General features: G+C 39.3%; 1 protein-coding gene and 3 long non-coding RNA genes across 4 annotated transcripts in view; all 4 read left to right on the top strand.

Moving 5' to 3' along the window:
- The first annotated feature begins 3882 nt into the window (after positions 1–3882).
- Positions 3883–5752, top strand: LOC134615946 (uncharacterized). Its single transcript, XR_010091375.1, has 3 exons — positions 3883–3944; positions 5480–5506; positions 5664–5752. It is a non-coding gene; the product is annotated as an uncharacterized LOC134615946 (long non-coding RNA).
- A 2025-nt stretch (positions 5753–7777) lies between these two features.
- On the top strand, positions 7778–9646 carry LOC134615882 (uncharacterized). Its single transcript, XR_010091371.1, has 3 exons — positions 7778–7839; positions 9374–9400; positions 9558–9646. It is a non-coding gene; the product is annotated as an uncharacterized LOC134615882 (long non-coding RNA).
- A 10-nt stretch (positions 9647–9656) lies between these two features.
- LOC134625408 (ATP-binding cassette sub-family C member 12-like) overlaps positions 9657–22060 on the top strand; it is an 82821-nt gene continuing 70417 nt past the window's right edge. Inside the window, exons 1-5 of the mRNA XM_063470665.1 lie at positions 9657–9728; positions 12227–12400; positions 12658–12802; positions 13203–13351; positions 13611–13718. Coding sequence (XP_063326735.1) covers positions 9657–9728; positions 12227–12400; positions 12658–12802; positions 13203–13351; positions 13611–13718 — 648 coding nt within the window. The remainder of the gene's footprint in view (positions 9729–12226; positions 12401–12657; positions 12803–13202; positions 13352–13610; positions 13719–22060) is intronic.
- On the top strand, positions 17780–18504 carry LOC134629677 (uncharacterized). The gene is made up of 4 exons (XR_010094086.2): positions 17780–17966; positions 18064–18154; positions 18292–18380; positions 18467–18504. It is a non-coding gene; the product is annotated as an uncharacterized LOC134629677 (long non-coding RNA).

Below are 22060 nucleotides of genomic sequence, written 5' to 3'. Positions count from 1 at the left end.
GTATTCTGTGTGATACAAAAGAAATAAATGTCATGGCAAAGTAATACTTTGGATTTCGTTTGTTTTTTTTTCTCGACACATCCATCAACATTGTACATCTTTTACAATGTTAAAAACGATACACATACACACATACCACGGCACAACATTTCACATACCCATGATAAAATGAAACAATGAAAATGACAGCTGATCTGAAAATACCAGCCTGAGTTTGTGAAACACACTGCCTGTTTGAAAACTTCCTCATTTGGACTCTCGGTCGGGAAAACTCTCTCGGTCGGGACTCTCGGTCGGGAAAACTCTCTCGGTCGGGAAAACTTTCTCGGTCGGGAAAACTTTCCCATTTTCATGGATTCTGTGTAATGTACGTGAAATGGCATGGATTTTGTGTGATGCAAAAGAAATAAATGTCAAGTCAAAGTTATACTTTGGATTTCGTTTTTTTTATTATTCTCAACAGAGTCATCTACATTTGACATCTTTTACAATGTTAAAAACGATACACATACAAAAGTTGACCATGATTTCCTACAAATGCCTGTGTGGCGTTCAGGACTCATATCTGGCTTAGCAATCATCATTGTGTAAGATGAACCACGGCACTTCAAATACCCATGATAAAATGAAACAATGAAAATGACAGCTGATCTGAAAATACCAGCCTGAGTTTGTGGACTCTCGGTCGGGAAAACTTTCTCGGTCGGGACTCTCGGTCGGCAAAAGTCTCTCGGTCGGGACTCTCGGTCGGGAAAACTTTCCCGGTCGGGACTCTCGGTTGGGAAAACTCTCTCGGTCGGGACTCTCGGTCGGGAAAACTTTCTCGGTCGGGAAAACTTTCTCGGTGGGGAAAACTCTTTCGGTCGGGAAAGTTTTGTTGTAAAGAACGGTTTGCCGTTTTGATGGATTCTGTGTAATGTACGTGAAATGACATGTATTCTGTGTGATACAAAAGAAATAAATGTCATGGCAAAGTAATACTTTGGATTTCGTTTGTTTATTTTTCTCGACACATCCATCTACATTTTACATCTTTTACAATGTTAAAAACGATACACATACAAAAGTTGACCATGATTTCCTACAAATGCCTGTGTGGCGTTCAGGACTCATATCTGGCTTAGCAATCATCATTGTGTAAGATGAACCACGACACTTCACATACCCATGATAAAATGAAACAATGAAAATGACAGCTGATCTGAAAATACCAGCCTGACTTTGTGAAACACACTGCCTGTTTGAAAACTTCCTCATTTGGACTCTCGGTCGGGAAAACTCTCTCGGTCGGGAAAACTTTCTCGGTCGGGACTCTCGGTCGGGACTCTCGGTCGGGAAAACTTTCTCGGTCGGAACTCTCGGTCGGGAAAACTTTCTCGGTCGGGACTCTCGGTCGGGAAAACTTTCTCGGTGGGGAAAACTCTTTCGGTCGGGAAAGTTTTGTTGTAAAGAACGGTTTGCCGTTTTGATGGATTCTGTGTAATGTACGTGAAATGACATGTATTCTGTGTGATACAAAAGAAATAAATGTCATGGCAAAGTAATACTTTGGATTTCGTTTGTTTATTTTTCTCGACACATCCATCTACATTTTACATCTTTTACAATGTTAAAAACGATACACATACAAAAGTTGACCATGATTTCCTACAAATGCCTGTGTGGCGTTCAGGACTCATATCTGGCTTAGCAATCATCATTGTGTAAGATGAACCACGGCACTTCACATACCCATGATAAAATGAAACAATGAAAATGACAGCTGATCTGAAAATACCAGCCTGAGTTTGTGAAACACACTGCCTGTTTGAAAACTTCCTCATTTTGACTCTCGGTCGGGAAAACTCTCTCGGTCGGGAAAACTTTCTCGGACCCCAGTGTTTGCCATCGTAACTCACGAATGGCGGTTCGGGGTCTCTCCAGACCCCAGTGTTTGCCATCGTAACTCACGAATGTGTATTGGGGTTGCGAAATACCCCATCGTGGGTACACTTTGACCCCATAGTAATCGTGGAGTTGAAAACATCCCTGCTCCTCTCGAAGGCCGGTTTACGTGTAACCCGAGGCCCATCCGGCTAAACGCTCCCCTGTGAGGAGCAGGAGAACGGAGCAGAAGGAGGAAGGAGGACTTGGAGGCAGGGAGAGTCCGAGGTCCTCACTTAGGCCCGTTTACGCGAACACTGCCGAGAAGGAGACGACGATGATGATGATGATGATGATGATGATGATGATGTGAAGTTGAGAGTTGTTTCCTCCGGCGGTTCGGGGTCTCTCCGGACCCCAGTGTTTGCCATCGTAACTCACGAATGTGTATTGGGGTGGCGAAATACCCCATCGTGGGTACGCTTTGACCCCATAGTAATCGTGGAGTAGAGAACATCCCTGCTCCTCTCGAAGGCCGGTTTACGCGTAACCCGAGGCCAATCCGGCTAAACGCTCCCCTGTGAGGAGCAGGAGAACGGAACAGAAGGAGGAAGGAGGACTTGGAGGCAGGGAGAGTCCGAGGTCCTCACTTAGGCCGGTTTACGCATAACCCGGGGCCCATCCGACAAGGTGCTTGCCTTCGAGGAGCAGCAGAACGGAGCAGAAGGAGGTAGGAGGACTAGCAGGCAGGGAGAGTCCGAGGTCCCCACTTAGGCTGGTTTACGCGAACACTGCCGAGAAGGAGACGATGATGATGATGATGATGATGAAGATGATGATATGAAGTTGAGAGTTGTTGCCGTGGCGCTTGGGGGTCCTTCCAGACCCCAGTGTTTCCCATCGTAACTTACGAACGTGCATTGGGGTTGCGAAATACCCCATCGCCATTACTAAGTGGTCACAGAGTACCCACGGAGTAGAGAGCTACCCCAGTCCTCACTTAGGCCGGTTTATGCGTAAACCGGGGCCCATCCGGCAAGGTGCTCGCCTTCGAGGAGCAGGAGAATGGAGCAGAAGGAGGAAGGAGGACCAGCAGGCATGGAAGGTCCGAGGTCCTCACTTAGGCCGGTTTACGCGTAACCCGGGGCCCGTAAGGCTAAGCCCTACCCTGCGAGGAGCAGGAGAACCGAGGAGCAGGAGGTAGGAGGACTGGGATACAGGAGGCGTCCGAGGTCCTCACTTAGGCCGGTTTACGCGTAACCCGGGGCCCGTAAGGCTAAGCCCTACCCTGCGAGGAGCAGGAGAACCAAGAGGAAGGAGGTAGGAGGACTAGCAGGCAGGGAGAGTCCGAGGTCCTCACTGAGGCCGGTTTACGTGAACACTCTCGAGAAGGAGACGATGATGATGATGATGAAGATGATGATGTGAAGTTGAGAGTTGTTGCCTTGGCGCTTGGGGGTCCCTCCAGACCCCAAGGTTTGCCATCGTAACTTACCCGATCGATGGAGGGTTACAGCCGATTAGGTGCCTTTGTCCGACGCTGTGACGAGACCCGCTATAGCAGGGGGTCCACCTGACCCCCATCCGCCCCCACCCCGAGCCGGGGCCCTGTTTCGCGACGAGACCTGGGTCTGCGCTGCCGGGGTCTGTGTGACCCCCCCCCCCCCCCTCCCTTTTTTTTTTTTTTTTGGTCCAGGGCGCACAAGGGTTAAAGACCCTACAATAATACATACAGAGAAAAACCCAACAATCATATGGCCCCCTGTGAGCAAGCACTTTGGCCACAGTGGGAAGGAAAAACTTCCTTTTAACAGGAAGAAACCTCCGGCAGAACCAGGCTCAGGGAGGGGCGACGGGTTGGGGAGAGAAAAGGAAGACAGGATAGGATAGGGAAAAGGGAAAGCCTGTTTAATCTATTTCTTTGTCTCACGTCTCTCTCCTCTGTTTCCCCTCCAGATGCCTACCATGTATGCATCATTTCCATGCCGTGTGTGTTCATCAATGGCTGCTAAATAATAACAAATGCCCTTTATGCAGAGCAGATGTTTAGAAACACTCCACTTTTTCCTGCATTGTGCCTGGTGAGTTAATTTCATGAGGAAGTGCTCGTCTGCTCTAGCTAAAAAAAAAAAAAAAAATCCCTACTGACATGAAGGTAAGTGTTGTGGTCAATGTGATTTAAAGCCTTCAGGGAGACTGATTTTAGAAGCTAAATATTTTATTTATAATCTCTAATTGAGGAAGGTAGCACTCTGTGTGCTTGTGAGATTTGTGATGTCTAATCCAAGTCCGACCAGATGCCACAGAAAGTGATGAAGTTTATAAAACTCGTGCTTGTTTGTCGAAAGCCTCTGATTATCAGCACAGTCTAATTAACTGACTGTTCAACCAGAGGTTGTTTATTAAACAAATTATAGGTCAATCTGGTTGTAAACTTTTGCTACTGAATTGCAGAATGAAGAGAGTTATAGTGCCGTAAAGCCTGATGCTCAGTCACTGCAGCGCTGAGCCTTTAAAAAGTGTTTCCTCTAGTTAATGTATATTTGTGTAACAACAGAAAAATGCATCTGGTCAGCAACTAGTCGGTTTTTGTTTTTATGCTTTTTTTAATATCTGTTACATGTTCAGAAAATTTGAGTCGCATCTTGTTATCTTTTAACTCAGGTTTTCTTTTCCTACTATAAGTTCTTTCCATTAGACAAGCTCTAGGATCACTCTCAAATACATCACCAGTTGTTTGTGTAACATTTCTAATTTGACTGCTGGCTTGTTGCTGACATTAAGAATGCACATCAGATGGCAGGCTACGCTCACATGAATAAATAATTGCGCATTCGTGTGTAGAATATATTTTTTTAAAAAGGATCAAATTCTTATTTAAACTGTCAGTACAATCGATTGCAGTTGCTGTCATTAATGGATCAGGAAGACATTTAGTCCTCAGATTATTCCCATGTTTGTTTGGATTGTAAGCAGTTAATGTTGTGATCAGCTGAATGTTAAACCCTTACTGTTATGACTGCTGGCATTAACCTTTAGGCTTATACATTCACACACACATGCATAAACACACGACTGATGGATTTTTTCAATTAGTTCTTGACTAACATCCCCACAGTGAATCTTGTGTTTATAAAAATCGTAATGTTTCATTTTTTTATCTAATTTGGAGAGGTGCCCATTTAACTTACTGAGCTTTTCAGTAGCTGCAGTTTGTATTGCTTAATGTTTATTTATAACAATAGGGGTACCTTTTTAGCTAACCTTTCTATTATAAAGCAGTGATTTTCCACACATTCTCAATGGATCTTAATGCATACTCCTATTTGCTCAGTATACTCTTCATTTTGGAGTGCCTGCACTGAAATTCACCCAAACCAACAACTGCATTTCTGTTCTATTACATTCTGATGGGGTGCTATGTGTGCTTCTCTTTTTCAATCATAATAGACAATGCCTCTGGCGCTACTTTAGATATAATTGAGAAAGAAGATGAAGCATGGATTTGGGTATGTGTGGGATGAGAAAAGAAGTTATTACACCATCAGTTTCATTGTCCTGGGCAGCAATGTTTGTTGGAAGTACTTATGTGTTTTTTTTAATGTGTTTTTTTCAGGAGCTGCTGGCCAAAGGCCTCGTGCCTGTAAGTATTTCTCCAGGGGTTTGTTTTTTTCAATTATATACATACATATGTATATATATATCTATATATATATATATAAGATATATATATCTATCTTAATGTATTAAGTTGTTGATCGACACTGCTCATCAAAACTCAGTCTCCAAACGTTTCTCAGAAACAGAGAAAGTTGGGTGAGGAACATGAAGACGAGGAGGAAGAGGAGAAATGCCCAATTTGCTTGGCTATCATGGAGGAGGGGGAGGAATTAAGGTAAATGTCTCGCCTCCTGGGTGTTCGTCCCGCTCGTCGCGCTCGGTTTTGTGTGTTCAATTACGCTTTCAAGGGCGTGAGGGAGACAGGTGGGATAGCAGGTGTAGTTTAGCCGTTTCACATTGTCTCATAGGATGTCAAAAAAAAAAAGACCCAGAGGCATTAAAGTAATCAGCAGAAAATCCCAAAGAGCCTTAAAATTACAAGCCTCATGGTGCTGCGTTTTGGCACTCACTCAAGTATTTTTTTAAAGAGGATTTTCTGCCCCCTGTTGGTTTAAGAGAAACTGGAAAATTAAATGTTTATGTATTTATTTTTCTGTTTTCTTTGCTGTTTACTACAAATTGTGAATCCCTTAATTATTGTTTAATCACTAAAAGCATTTAGTCTTTATTCTTACATTTAAACTGTGTTTTAAAATCAGTGTTTTGACTAATTGGAGGAAGCAGATGGCAGCTGTAGGGAATACAGATGAAAACTTAAGTATATGAATTATACGATGGGCTCAAGTGTTTAAAGGCACTTTTATCCGGTCAAATCATAAACTTCCTCATCGACAGCGTCTGACATTGTAAAATATACTTAACTCTGTTTTTTGGAGCCTATCCCCAGCTGTCGTAGGTCGAGAGGCGGGGTGCGCCCTGGACAACTGTCACAGCTGTTAGTTCACTATTTCAGCCATTTCCTGACTTCGTTCAGCTGTTGTTGCATTTAAACCCATCTCTGGCATTGAGGGTACCAGCATGCAGCAGTTTCATTCATTTAAGCTGTTTTTATGCAGCTTCTACAGAATACAGCTTATTCACTTTTTGAGCCATTTTAATGTTAATTTAATCTTAATGACATTAATGTACCAATAACTCAGCTGTATGTTTGTATAGCTTGTCCACTGGATTTTGTTGGGTTAGGGTAGCCCCGGCTGGGAGTCGGTGGTTTTGATACAACTTGTATTTTACTCACAACAGTGGCTCCTATTTAAGACTTAATGTGACAGAAAACAACAATTTCAGTCTTTGATTAACTAAAGATGTTGGGTTTTTAAAGCTTTGTTTTTGGGGCCTGTTCTTAGCTGTGGATTTGGTGCACTGGTGATCATTTAAAATATCTGAACAGTAACATAGTGCTTAGCAAGTTTATTAATATCACCACTCAGTATAACATTTATGCCAAATAAACAGAACTGTAATTACCAAAATCATTATTTCCGTTTCTGTAATGGTTATTCACTGATATGCACACGCTCTTTAATCAAAATGATATTTTTAATGCTAAATAATAATTATTGTTGTTATCCATCAATTTTTAAAGTTACATTTTACAAAAGAAAAGAAAAAATGTTTTAAAAATGTGTTATTTACTTGCATTCCTGAACAGAAAAAATATTTTAGTGGTTGAATGTTTATTTCTGACTTTCAACTAGAGTATAAATGCATGAATTCAGAATAATATTAATATAGTTTATAGATTTAAACAGACAGATTTCCTTGTTTTTGCACGTGACCATGAACAAAGATTTTAAAAGATAAAGGAGCGTAATCGTTTCTGTTTTTGAAATAGGTTTTGCTGTTTTCACCGGATTTTTTAAAAAACAAAACAAAACTATATTTTAATTAAGCTCATGATCAGGCAGTGCTGCTGGATCATGCATGTTAATATTCAATTCAATTTTATTTATACAGTGCCAAATCACAACAAGGCACTTTATATGTTAAAGACCCTACAATAATACATACAGAGAAAAACCCAACAATCATATGGCCCCCTGTGAGCAAGCACTTTGGCCACAGTGGGAAGGAAAAACTTCCTTTTAACAGGAAGAAACCTCCGGCAGAACCAGGCTCAGGGAGGGGCGACGGGTTGGGGAGAGAAAAGGAAGACAGGATAGGATAGGGAAAAGGGAAAGCCTGTTTAATCTATTTCTTTGTCTCACGTCTCTCTCCTCTGTTTCCCCTCCAGATGCCTACCATGTATGCATCATTTCCATGCCGTGTGTGTTCATCAATGGCTGCTAAATAATAACAAATGCCCTTTATGCAGAGCAGATGTTTAGAAACACTCCACTTTTTCCTGCATTGTGCCTGGTGAGTTAATTTCATGAGGAAGTGCTCGTCTGCTCTAGCTAAAAAAAAAAAAAAAATCCCTACTGACATGAAGGTAAGTGTTGTGGTCAATGTGATTTAAAGCCTTCAGGGAGACTGATTTTAGAAGCTAAATATTTTATTTATAATCTCTAATTGAGGAAGGTAGCACTCTGTGTGCTTGTGAGATTTGTGATGTCTAATCCAAGTCCGACCAGATGCCACAGAAAGTGATGAAGTTTATAAAACTCGTGCTTGTTTGTCGAAAGCCTCTGATTATCAGCACAGTCTAATTAACTGACTGTTCAACCAGAGGTTGTTTATTAAACAAATTATAGGTCAATCTGGTTGTAAACTTTTGCTACTGAATTGCAGAATGAAGAGAGTTATAGTGCCGTAAAGCCTGATGCTCAGTCACTGCAGCGCTGAGCCTTTAAAAAGTGTTTCCTCTAGTTAATGTATATTTGTGTAACAACAGAAAAATGCATCTGGTCAGCAACTAGTCGGTTTTTGTTTTTATGCTTTTTTTAATATCTGTTACATGTTCAGAAAATTTGAGTCGCATCTTGTTATCTTTTAACTCAGGTTTTCTTTTCCTACTATAAGTTCTTTCCATTAGACAAGCTCTAGGATCACTCTCAAATACATCACCAGTTGTTTGTGTAACATTTCTAATTTGACTGCTGGCTTGTTGCTGACATTAAGAATGCACATCAGATGGCAGGCTACGCTCACATGAATAAATAATTGCGCATTCGTGTGTAGAATATATTTTTTTAAAAAGGATCAAATTCTTATTTAAACTGTCAGTACAATCGATTGCAGTTGCTGTCATTAATGGATCAGGAAGACATTTAGTCCTCAGATTATTCCCATGTTTGTTTGGATTGTAAGCAGTTAATGTTGTGATCAGCTGAATGTTAAACCCTTACTGTTATGACTGCTGGCATTAACCTTTAGGCTTATACATTCACACACACATGCATAAACACACGACTGATGGATTTTTTCAATTAGTTCTTGACTAACATCCCCACAGTGAATCTTGTGTTTATAAAAATCGTAATGTTTCATTTTTTTATCTAATTTGGAGAGGTGCCCATTTAACTTACTGAGCTTTTCAGTAGCTGCAGTTTGTATTGCTTAATGTTTATTTATAACAATAGGGGTACCTTTTTAGCTAACCTTTCTATTATAAAGCAGTGATTTTCCACACATTCTCAATGGATCTTAATGCATACTCCTATTTGCTCAGTATACTCTTCATTTTGGAGTGCCTGCACTGAAATTCACCCAAACCAACAACTGCATTTCTGTTCTATTACATTCTGATGGGGTGCTATGTGTGCTTCTCTTTTTCAATCATAATATACAATGCCTCTGGCGCTACTTTAGATATAATTGAGAAAGAAGATGAAGCATGGATTTGGGTATGTGTGGGATGAGAAAAGAAGTTATTACACCATCAGTTTCATTGTCCTGGGCAGCAATGTTTGTTGGAAGTACTTATGTGTTTTTTTTAATGTGTTTTTTTCAGGAGCTGCTGGCCAAAGGCCTCGTGCCTGTAAGTATTTCTCCAGGGGTTTGTTTTTTTCAATTATATACATACATATGTATATATATATCTATATATATATATATAAGATATATATATCTATCTTAATGTATTAAGTTGTTGATCGACACTGCTCATCAAAACTCAGTCTCCAAACGTTTCTCAGAAACAGAGAAAGTTGGGTGAGGAACATGAAGACGAGGAGGAAGAGGAGAAATGCCCAATTTGCTTGGCTATCATGGAGGAGGGGGAGGAATTAAGGTAAATGTCTCGCCTCCTGGGTGTTCGTCCCGCTCGTCGCGCTCGGTTTTGTGTGTTCAATTACGCTTTCAAGGGCGTGAGGGAGACAGGTGGGATAGCAGGTGTAGTTTAGCCGTTTCACATTGTCTCATAGGATGTCAAAAAAAAAAAGACCCAGAGGCATTAAAGTAATCAGCAGAAAATCCCAAAGAGCCTTAAAATTACAAGCCTCATGGTGCTGCGTTTTGGCACTCACTCAAGTATTTTTTTAAAGAGGATTTTCTGCCCCCTGTTGGTTTAAGAGAAACTGGAAAATTAAATGTTTATGTATTTATTTTTCTGTTTTCTTTGCTGTTTACTACAAATTGTGAATCCCTTAATTATTGTTTAATCACTAAAAGCATTTAGTCTTTATTCTTACATTTAAACTGTGTTTTAAAATCAGTGTTTTGACTAATTGGAGGAAGCAGATGGCAGCTGTAGGGAATACAGATGAAAACTTAAGTATATGAATTATACGATGGGCTCAAGTGTTTAAAGGCACTTTTATCCGGTCAAATCATAAACTTCCTCATCGACAGCGTCTGACATTGTAAAATATACTTAACTCTGTTTTTTGGAGCCTATCCCCAGCTGTCGTAGGTCGAGAGGCGGGGTGCGCCCTGGACAACTGTCACAGCTGTTAGTTCACTATTTCAGCCATTTCCTGACTTCGTTCAGCTGTTGTTGCATTTAAACCCATCTCTGGCATTGAGGGTACCAGCATGCAGCAGTTTCATTCATTTAAGCTGTTTTTATGCAGCTTCTACAGAATACAGCTTATTCACTTTTTGAGCCATTTTAATGTTAATTTAATCTTAATGACATTAATGTACCAATAACTCAGCTGTATGTTTGTATAGCTTGTCCACTGGATTTTGTTGGGTTAGGGTAGCCCCGGCTGGGAGTCGGTGGTTTTGATACAACTTGTATTTTACTCACAACAGTGGCTCCTATTTAAGACTTAATGTGACAGAAAACAACAATTTCAGTCTTTGATTAACTAAAGATGTTGGGTTTTTAAAGCTTTGTTTTTGGGGCCTGTTCTTAGCTGTGGATTTGGTGCACTGGTGATCATTTAAAATATCTGAACAGTAACATAGTGCTTAGCAAGTTTATTAATATCACCACTCAGTATAACATTTATGCCAAATAAACAGAACTGTAATTACCAAAATCATTATTTCCGTTTCTGTAATGGTTATTCACTGATATGCACACGCTCTTTAATCAAAATGATATTTTTAATGCTAAATAATAATTATTGTTGTTATCCATCAATTTTTAAAGTTACATTTTACAAAAGAAAAGAAAAAATGTTTTAAAAATGTGTTATTTACTTGCATTCCTGAACAGAAAAAATATTTTAGTGGTTGAATGTTTATTTCTGACTTTCAACTAGAGTATAAATGCATGAATTCAGAATAATATTAATATAGTTTATAGATTTAAACAGACAGATTTCCTTGTTTTTGCACGTGACCATGAACAAAGATTTTAAAAGATAAAGGAGCGTAATCGTTTCTGTTTTTGAAATAGGTTTTGCTGTTTTCACCGGATTTTTTAAAAAACAAAACAAAACTATATTTTAATTAAGCTCATGATCAGGCAGTGCTGCTGGATCATGCATGTTAATATTCAATTCAATTTTATTTATACAGTGCCAAATCACAACAAGGCACTTTATATGTTAAAGACCCTACAATAATACATACAGAGAAAAACCCAACAATCATATGGCCCCCTGTGAGCAAGCACTTTGGCCACAGTGGGAAGGAAAAACTTCCTTTTAACAGGAAGAAACCTCCGGCAGAACCAGGCTCAGGGAGGGGCGACGGGTTGGGGAGAGAAAAGGAAGACAGGATGGCTTCCCAGCTTCCCAGCAACCCAGAGTGATGTAAGGACAGCAGCGGACTGTTGCCGCAGCCATTCCATCCCCAGGTTGTTACCATTATCTGCGATGGTGATGACAGGCTTACGTTAGAAACCTACAGTCTGTTTTGGATAGTGTTTAAGAAGAAAAGCCCCTTCCTTGCTTATTATTATATAAAAACGTGCCATTATTCACTGTATTTAAACATTTTCCTTGATTCTTCAGTTTCTTGCTTTAATGCCAAGTCCACTTCACTTAATTAATCATTAATTTATTGAAAACTGATGCTGCAAAACTGAAAAAGTATTTGACATTCTTTCTGTTTTTTATGCTTTTTGACTTTATTACTTTATTTCATGCTGATCTCACAGAGATTCAAAGTTCTTTCTGAATCTGGTTGTTGTTTTTTAAGCTGAATGACTCCAGGACTGAAATAATCATAATTACACCTTCCTGCTCTAGAAATAGTATTGAACTCTCTTCTAGTCTGAGCTTTGTGCCTGTAAAGAGGCTCAAAACCTAAAAGACTCTGAGCTCTTGTTTAATATACAGGCGTCTAATATCATGCAATTCTGTTTCATTCTTCTTAAACACAAGTTTTTCAGTACATCTTCTCACATTTGGTGTATTATGAAAAACAGGTGAAATATAAACTTTCCTTTTCTCATTTTTCTTTAATCTAGATTCTTAATATTTTGACCAATGTTGGACACACGGTTTTTGAGGCAGTTGTGAATGGGAGCTTTGTGATGTCCACCCCTGTACTCTTTGTTGCGGGCATTTGTTATGCCTGGAACATTCTGGGCTACACCGCAATTATTGGAATCCTCATCTACCTCATCTGTATTCCCATTGAAGTATGTACCTGAAGTTAATAAAGTGAGATAGATAAATACAAAAAGGGCTCTGATTGAGGTAAGCATTACAGTCAATTTTGTAATGTAAAAAAGTTGTAATGTAGATAAACTATGAAAGAATTTGCCCAAACATAATATTGGGCATGTAGTTTAATATGCTGTGAGGTCTAAGTCATCATTTAGAAATACCCTTACCTTCTACTTTTGGAATCTTGGCAATCAGGGGACTAATTTATTTATTTTTTCTTCTTTTCTAGTATCTCATGGCACATCTCACAAATGTATTCAAGACAAAAGCAATGGTAATAAAAGACAAACGTGTTCATACAATGACTGAGATTCGCAGCATTAAGCTAATCAAGATGTACGCCTGGGAAGATTCTTTTGAGATGAAAATTGCAGGTAAGTCGAGCAGCTGTTTGCCATTTGGCCGCACTTTCCATTTATCTAGTAATATCGCATATCCATTATTTATAGACTCCCATTTGTTTAGATACAAAATCAGGCATGTAATCTTGTTACTAGATGCAAAAGCGGTGAGGTGAGTTAATTGTGAAGCTCTCACATCTAAAGCAACACACCTACACAGAAGGGTTCCCTATATAGGTCACAAATATCGAGATGTCTCCATTCAACATTCAAGCATATCGGCATATATCAGAAGGTTCTTAATGTGTCTAGTAGTTAATGACTTAACAATTGCAATGAATGAAATGTTTGAGTGCTATGGATGTGTGTTAGGGTGTGTCTACAAAGAATAATGAAAGTAACAGACAAGGCAAACAAACTTTCTTTCTTACAGAGTTGAGGAAACTTGAAAAGAAACTAGTACAGAAGATCCTTGAAATCCAGACTATTAATGGCAGCTTGACCATGGCCATCAGCACCATTGCCACTGTTTTCACCTTTCTCATCCACACTTTGTTGGGGTTGCCACTGAAAACATCTGATGTAAGTAGCACAGCTCTGTAAAAATATTATGCAGTAACACAGCTTCTGTTAGCATTTCCACTCGGTGATTTGGAGAAGTTGTTAGTAGAGATGAACTGAGAAGACACTGCAAGAATTCTGTAAGAAGGCTTGGTCTACTGACAGAAAAGGTCTAACATATAAATTAAGGTTTTGTTGTTGTTTTTTTGTTTTTTTTTTTGTTGTTTTTTTTGGTTTGGTTTTTGTGTTGTGTGATTATAGTGCAATATTTTCTTCCCAGGCTTTTACTGTTGTTGCCATCTTTACCTCCATGAGGTTCACCTTTGCTCTCATGCCGATTGCTGTGAAGGCCCTCACTGATGCTTTTGTGTCACTAAAACGATTTAGGGTAAGCTCTTCTTTTTGGTTCCTCAAGGTCCAGCAGCAGTAGTAGCAGCAGCAACGTTTCCACTTGTTATGGTCTTTCTGTTCATTATTAAGTTTTCTTTAATACACTTTTATCACTGTCTAAGGAGCTTGGAAAGAAAAGTGTCTGGACTTCTTTAAGTTGCTTGAACACGTTTCATCTCTCATCTGAGAAGCTTCTTCAGTTCTAGGGTCAAATGGTGGAGAGTCCCAGATTTAAGCCCTGCGGGAGTGTCCCCCCCAAGAGGGACAATGAAACCCCCAAATGATCAATGGTCATGAGAATTTGCATAATTAAGATTAAGGAACTGACCTCCCAGCCCATTGTTCCTTCAGTGGGCTGGTTTCAGTCATTATGCAAATGTACTGTTTATAAGATTGGGGAAACCTGCAGTCAGCTGAGACTGAAGAAGTCACTTGGATGAGTGACGAAACGATTCTCCCACTAAACGCTACGTCCAGATGAACAGAATCAACTTTTGGAGACCCCCAAATGATCCTCTACCTAATCACACGAACCAAGGTGTGAAAGCGGGTGTAGGTCACAATCGGCCAAGGTTTCGGGTGAGCTCATTGTGAAACCTAGCCCCACCCTATCATGTGATTTCCTGAGGTCAAATAGCCCAAGATGTGAGTGGGCATTAAGGCATCTAGGAAGGGATCTCAAAACTGGATTATAGATGGCAGACAGTTGGTGTCGTAAGCCACCGCCTCTGTTCAAAGATGGTTGTTCACAGTGGACATAGATGGCTTCTTTCACTCCTCTTTCAAACCATCTGTCTTCTATTTCCAAAATGTGAACATTGGCATCCTTGAAAGCGTGACCTTTGTCCTTTACATCCTGGCCCAGAAGCTTCTCGGATGAGAGGTGAAACGTGTTCAAGCAACTTAAAGAAGTCTAGACGCTTTTCTTTCCAAGCTCCTTAGACTACGATGACTGAGAACCTTCAGACACACTTTTATCACTATTGTAATATAAGTACAATTTAAGCATTGCTTACTTGTGAAGTATTTCTATGGAAAGTAATTGGTTTTGCAAGGCAGAAACTCATTTAGACATGTAGACACAGTCAAGATGACCTGATGGAGCTCATCCAGTCAGATCAGGGGATGGTACAATACCACTAAACATCAAAATGTTGCTTACCATTGTAAATTAGAGTAGAGTGCCTGTCTATAGGATAAGATAACTGCTGACCTAGCTAAGTTTGCCCTGCAGACCTACCCTGTGGCCACACTTTGACTTGTTTCTCTACCATACCCGTGCCACAGACTTTAGGTAGAGTCATAGTTATTCTGTGTCTTTTTGAATTTCATTATTCCTATTGCATTGATGCCAGACTAAATGTAAAGGAGTAGTCTCACACTCACCACACACTCATGTGCACCTCTCCAAATCTTGTCCTCTACAAACCAGTGAAAAAGGCCATGCTGCTAATCACAAGCTGGATTCGTATTAATCATTATGCTTTTAGGACTTGCAGTACAGTATTTTAATTCATAATCTTTTTTTAGTTTTGTTAAAGTTGTTGCTGTCATGGATCTTAGAAATTTGAAAAGCAAAATTGGTAAAAACCTGAATGATGTTGTAAATGCACTGACTGTTTCTACGGTGGCTGGGAAGTGCAAATCGCAACAAATTAAAAAAACCCACAACAAATTAAGAAAACCCACAACAAATTACAAAAACCCACAACAAATTAAAAACCCCCACAACAAATTAAAAAAACCCACAACAAATTACAAAAACCCACAACAAATTACAAAAACCCACAACAAATTAAAAAACCCCACAACAAATTAAAAAACCCCACAACAAATTACAAAAACCCACAACAAATTAAAAAATCCCACAACAAATTACAAAAACCCACAACAAATTAAAAAAACCCGCAACAAATTGCAAAAACCCGCAACAAATTAAAAAAAACCACAAATTACAAAAACCTGCAACAAATTAAAAAAACCCACAACAAATTACAAAAACCCACAACAAAGTTAAAAAACCCGCAACAAATTTTAAAAAACCTTGACGGAAAGGGATTGTCTGAAATACCGGAAGTGACACAACGATTAGCCTAATAGGGCTTTTGGAGCGTGATGTCACGAGAGGGGGCGTGGTCAGGATTTTTGGTTGAGGCGCCATGTTTCTGGGCCAAACAAAGCGCTAGCGAAAGTACATTTTAGGACATCGTCAGGTCTCAGGAAAAAAGTTGTCAGGTATCAGTCTCACACGAAAAATTGTCAGGTCTCAGACTCACATGAAAAAATGTCAGGTCTCAGACTCACACGAAAAATTGTCAGGTCTCAGAATCACACGAAAAAATGTCAGGTCTCAGAATCACACGAAAAAATGTCAGGTCTCAGAATCACACGAAAAATTGTCAGGTCTCAGAATCACACGAAAAAATGTCAGGTCTCAGAATCACACGAAAAAATGTCAGGTCTCAGAATCACACGAAAAATTGTCAGGTCTCAGAATCACACGAAAAAATGTCAGGTCTCAGAATCACACGAAAAAATGTCAGGTCTCAGACTCACACGAAAAAATGTCAGGTCTCAGAATCACACGAAAAATTGTCAGGTCTCAGAATCACACGAAAAAATGTCAGGTCTCAGAATCACACGAAAAATTGTCAGGTCTCAGAATCACACGAAAAATTGTCAGGTATCAGACTCACACGAAAAATTGTCAGGTCTCAGAATCACACGAAAAATTGTCAGGTCTCAGAATCACACGAAAAATTGTCAGGTCTCAGAATCACACGAAAAATTGTCAGGTCTCAGAATCACACGAAAAATTGTCAGGTCTCAGAATCACACGAAAAAATGTCAGGTCTCAGAATCACACGAAAAAATGTCAGGTCTCAGACTCACACGAAAAAATGTCAGGTCTCAGAATCACACGAAAAATTGTCAGGTCTCAGAATCACACGAAAAAAGGTCAGGTCTCAGAATCACACGAAAAATTGTCAGGTCTCAGAATCACACGAAAAATTGTCAGGTATCAGACTCACACGAAAAATTGTCAGGTCTCAGAATCACACGAAAAATTGTCAGGTCTCAGAATCACACGAAAAATTGTCAGGTCTCAGAATCACACGAAAAAATGTCAGGTCTCAGACTCACACGAAAAATTGTCAGGTCTCAGAATCACACGAAAAAATGTCAGGTCTCAGAATCACACGAAAAATTGTCAGGTCTCAGAATCACATGAAAAAATGTCAGGTATCAGGCTCACACGAAAAATTGTCAGGTCTCAGACTCACATGAAAAAATGTCAGGTCTCAGACTCAGACGGAAAAATGTCAGGTCTCAGAAAATCTTCCTGCAGGTGGCGCTGTTGTCATGTCCCATCCGAATTGATTTCCAAATACGTCATCAACGTGTGACAGTGGGAGAGCGCAAGGTCATTGACCTCACCGGAGTTTTACCGCGGTCCAGGCTCCTAACGACACAAGGTAAGTTTAACTTTTTCTCCCTTTTGTTCATATTTTTGCCACAGTTGTGTGATATTAAGTTGCGGTTATGTTGTGAAAGTTACATATCAAAGAAGGAAATCTAGTTTTGTACGAAACCAAATCAGCACTATTCTTGTCTGGCCAATTCGTTCTAGCTAGCGACAGCGGTGGTGAAACGTGATTTAAATTTAAACTGTTTAGTAATTGCTTTTTATACGTTTCAGCAAATGGACAAGCTGAAAGCTTACGAGCAGCCTGCATCCTTTCTCTCGCTGTTTTCTCTTTTCTATATTTCTACTGTTGAGATATTTTGTGATCCTGGTATGTATTTTTCTGTTGTTGTTTTTAGACTTTTCTGCAATATGTCATCTGACATGATGAAAGGAGTATCCGACTCTGGCTGGTTCTTATGACTGTACCAAAAATACTTTTTTTTTTTTTTTTTTAATGAGCATTAAAAATAAATGACGAAAGTACAACTTATTTATAAACTACTGTTCACCTCTTTCATATCAAAGAAGTGTATTTTTTGCTACACATATTTTATTTGTGGGCACTGAATAGACGCTGCTTTTAGTATAACTGCCACCTAAAAAGATTTAGTAATTTACTGGTTAATTACTTATGTTCAGTGTAAGAGGTGGGTGATCAATTAGACTGTTGTTGTTACACTTAACCTTTCAAGATACGATGATAATAACATTGTTCAACAAAGGCTTAAAACAAAAGGAAATCAGCTGTGTACTCAATTCATATGGGCATAAAATAAGGTAAGTCTGCATTTCAACAGTTTCCATGACAACTCTCTAAAATTACAAAACATGCAGTTTTCCTTTAATATAATGTAAGTCTGTTGTCTTTTAACAGTGAGAGGCATCTGAGACGAGTTTTAAAACTTCTAGGGTTGAAGCGAAGATGCCCCCAACGACCTTTTACTGAAATCCACAAAGCAGTGGAGGTAAGCGTTAAAACATCAGTGCAAAAAATACATATTTTCCTGAAGTCTGTGTTAGGAGCTATTGTAGAAACAATAAATGTTATTTTCTGTAGTTATTTAAAAAAGCCCATTCAATTAATTGTTTGTTTGTTTTTTAGAGTGAGATGAAACAGTGGTCTCCTGAACAAGGAATCAGGGCAATGGTAAAGCGGGTAAGGGATGTCAGAGGAGTGCGGCCTTGTTACAGGTTGGTTTCCATAGTGTGTACTCAATACAATCAAGTATTCTCTTGTTTTACTGTTGAGCTCAGAGTAAAATCTATTGTTACTGTAGAGACGATGTTGCTAATATAATGAGGGATATGGATGCAAATGGTCTTCAGAGGAGATCTCCTGGAAAGAAGAAAATTCCCCGTCGGAATTACATCAGCCGTGGTCCAAATGACACCTGGCACACTGATGGTATTTATTTTATCTTTTCAATTAACCTTCCTGTCATGTTTTGATGGTACTTCTGTCGAAACAAATTGTAATTTTTATTTGTTGTTTCATATAGGCAATGATAAACTGAAGTTCTTTGGAATGTGGATACATTTGGGGATTGATGGGTAGGTCTGAATATGGCATTCGCTACTTAATTTATTATATTCAGTGATAGTACAAAGTTGCTTCAAGATAAGGATGTGAGGTAAACTGAGGTGTTATCTCTCCTGAGTAGTCTAGGGCAGGGATGGGCAACTCCAGGCCTCGAGGTGCCGGTATCCTGCAGGTTTTAGATGTGTCCTTGATCCACAGCTGATTCAAATGGCTAAATTACCCTCACAACATGTTTTGTAATTCTCCAGAGGCCTGGTAATGAACTAATCATTTTATTCAAGTGTGTTTACCCAGGGTGATCTCTAAAACATGCAGGACATTGGCCCTCGAGGTCTGGAATGGGCCAAGCCTGGTCTAAGGGACCAAGATAAATAATGAATAGTGAAGGAGGATTCAAGATGGCATTTTTTAAAAGGTTTATTTCTTGCTAGTCCATTTCAGACTGGCAGTTAATTTCAGGGAGGGCCAAGAACAACACAATAAATAAAACATCCCTGATATAAAGTAAACAGAATTTAACTCCAAAGAAAATAAAATGTACAATTTACGATAATCTACCTAACCAACACATAAACAGGAGAATACAAGGGATTACAAAACAAAAGGCAGCTCTCTCCTCGCATCAGTCTGAACACAGTCAAGGGTCACATTCAATTCCAAAGGCATGTAAGCCTACACAACTATGGCAGTCAAAATGGCCGGAGGAACCAGAAACAACGCCTAGACAGAATACAATGGAAAACCAGAATACTCTTGGGGAATGTAACAAAAACCAAACATAGTGCCAAAACATGATTAAATCATATGTACGAGTGGCCACTTTTCAATTTCTCTCTTTTCAGATTTTCCAGGAAGGTTCTATGGCTAAAGGTGGGCACATCCAACCGCAAACAAAACTTTGTGGCCAGATACTTCTTTGAGGCTGTTCAAGAACAGGGTGGTATGCAATATACTTAAAAAAGGGGGGTTAAAAAAGATTACATTTTGGTAATAAATTTATTTTTTCATCATTCACTAATTATCTTCAGTTTGTGTCTTTAGGCTGTCCTCAAATGATTCGGGGGGACAGAGGAAAGGAGAACCTTGTTGTGGGTCAAATGCAGATGGCATTTCACATGCGAGATCTTGGGAATCAGGCATGGAGGTGCTTCAGAATGGGGACATCAGTGCACAACCAGGTATGTCTTTAAGCTGGTAAATGACTATTTCTAAAGTAACAACCTGACAACAAAACTGATAATGTCATGTTTATGTTGTTTAGAGAGCTGAATGTTTTAACAGTATTTTAAAGCGGACATGGATTAAGAAATGGCTGACAACATTTGAGGTAAAGCAAATCTTTCACCTGTAAAACCTATTAACAAAGACTAGCCATCAAAATTTCGCTAAACATACGATGGATTCGTTTATCTGAAAACACTATGCCGGAATTTTTTTTTTTGTACATCTGTACCTTTTCACTGATGAAATGCTCACCTTCACAACTTATGTCTTTTTCAAAACCACATGCTTAGGCCATGATGGAGTCTGGGATCCTTGAACTGGACAATCCTGTGCACATGTAAGTCAATATTTTTAGACATGAAAAATGATCAAGCAGCAGTATGAAAGTATGTGGTCTAGGAATGCCTTTGTTTTTTGAGTACTGATTAAAATTGAGCTTTTACATATTCTTCCTCAAAGAAGCAGATGAACATATTAAGTTTTTAATTCTCCTTTTTCATAGCAACTGCTTGCAGTACTCACACTTGCCACTGCTTCAAAGAGACTTAAAAACGGAGCAAACAGTTTGGAACACCCATGACATCCGCAAGCAACGCAATGCACCAGGTCCATTTGGGAAACCCGACCTTCTGTTTACCTCACCACCTCCTGGTATGTCATTTGAAAGTCTGTGGGGTTTTTTGTCTTTTTTTTCTTTTAACTTTCATTAGTTTACTTTTACTTTGATATAGCACTCTTCACAGGATAAAAACCACAAAGTGGCTTCACAATTATGTAAAACAGACATAAAACAGCACAATCGAACATACAGAATAAATACAATCAAGGAAACGTAATGATGGAGGCAGAGCATTCCATGACCTGGGAGCCACCGTTCTGCTGTATAAGATCTATTGCCTCTGGTCTTCTGGTGGGACTACTAACAGCCATTGATTAGATGATCACAGGCTGGGAGAGGGAGTGTGGGGTTCTATAAGATCAGAAATGTAGGCAGGAGCTTCACGATTCGGAGCTTTGAAAGTCATTACTAAAATTTTAAAATGATTTTTCTAAAATATACTGGAATCCAGTGTAATGAGTGTAAAACTGTTATAATGTGCTTTCTTTTTTGTGTCTTCCTAAGAAGCCTACTTCTAGCACAATAAGAGATTTCTGAATTTCTACTGTCAATACAAAAATGGCTTCATATTGGCACCTTTAACTAAAAATTTATCAAAATGTTTGAGTGATATTTCCATCTTTAAGTTTCTGCAATAACATCTGTAAACACTGACTGCTTATTATACAGGTTGTAGAACAGCTTTATGATTATTCGTTTATTTTTAACATTCAAAGTGAACATCTTTTCAATATTGTCTTTCATTCGCAGGATATGGCAATGTGCTGCACATAGTTGATTCAGACCTTTTAGACTACGCCAAGCAATTAATCTGTGAGGTGGAAGAGCCTTCACTGGTAGCAAACCAGGAATTCAGAGACATGTGCCAGAACATTTTAGAAAACAGCCAATTTCCCTGCACACCTGATGGTTGCCTTGCTGCATACCTCATGCTAGTCCAAGAGCTCACAACTGCCATGAACAGAAATGCAGTTCCTACACCTTCTACGTTTGCAGAGGCAAATGACATATACATCTTTCTGAAGAGACAGAGGATGGAAGGTGCACCAGTAAACATTTCCAATGACCAATAAAATCATACAACATTGTTTGTTAACATTTATTTATCCTTGTTTACAATCAACAGGTAATTTGAAAACTGTCTGACCAACAAAATGTACAATAAAATGTTGAAAAACAATTGACAAGGTGCCATCTTTCATAATGATTCAGTGTTTCATTTACCACAACTTTTGTTAACCCTAATGTATAACATAATTAACATTGAAAGACTTTTGAACTGCAGACTGTAGCAACATTACCACTTGTAGCCATATCGGCTTGTAAGATCAAGGCCTGACTTGAGAAACTTAACAACATCAGATGCGGAAGGCCTTGAGTCTGGGTCATAGCTCACCAAACCACCAAGAAAACTGTGTTTGTCACTGAGATGTGATAGGGCATGTGGTGGGGTTTTGGTGGCCATTAGTGCAGCCAGTTCTCTTTGTT

Source organism: Pelmatolapia mariae, linkage group LG1 (assembly GCF_036321145.2).
Source record: "Pelmatolapia mariae isolate MD_Pm_ZW linkage group LG1, Pm_UMD_F_2, whole genome shotgun sequence".
Lineage (NCBI taxonomy): Eukaryota > Metazoa > Chordata > Actinopteri > Cichliformes > Cichlidae > Pelmatolapia > Pelmatolapia mariae.
The sequence above is the reverse complement of the archived record's forward strand: the minus strand, read 5'-3'. Positions and strand labels throughout refer to the sequence as shown.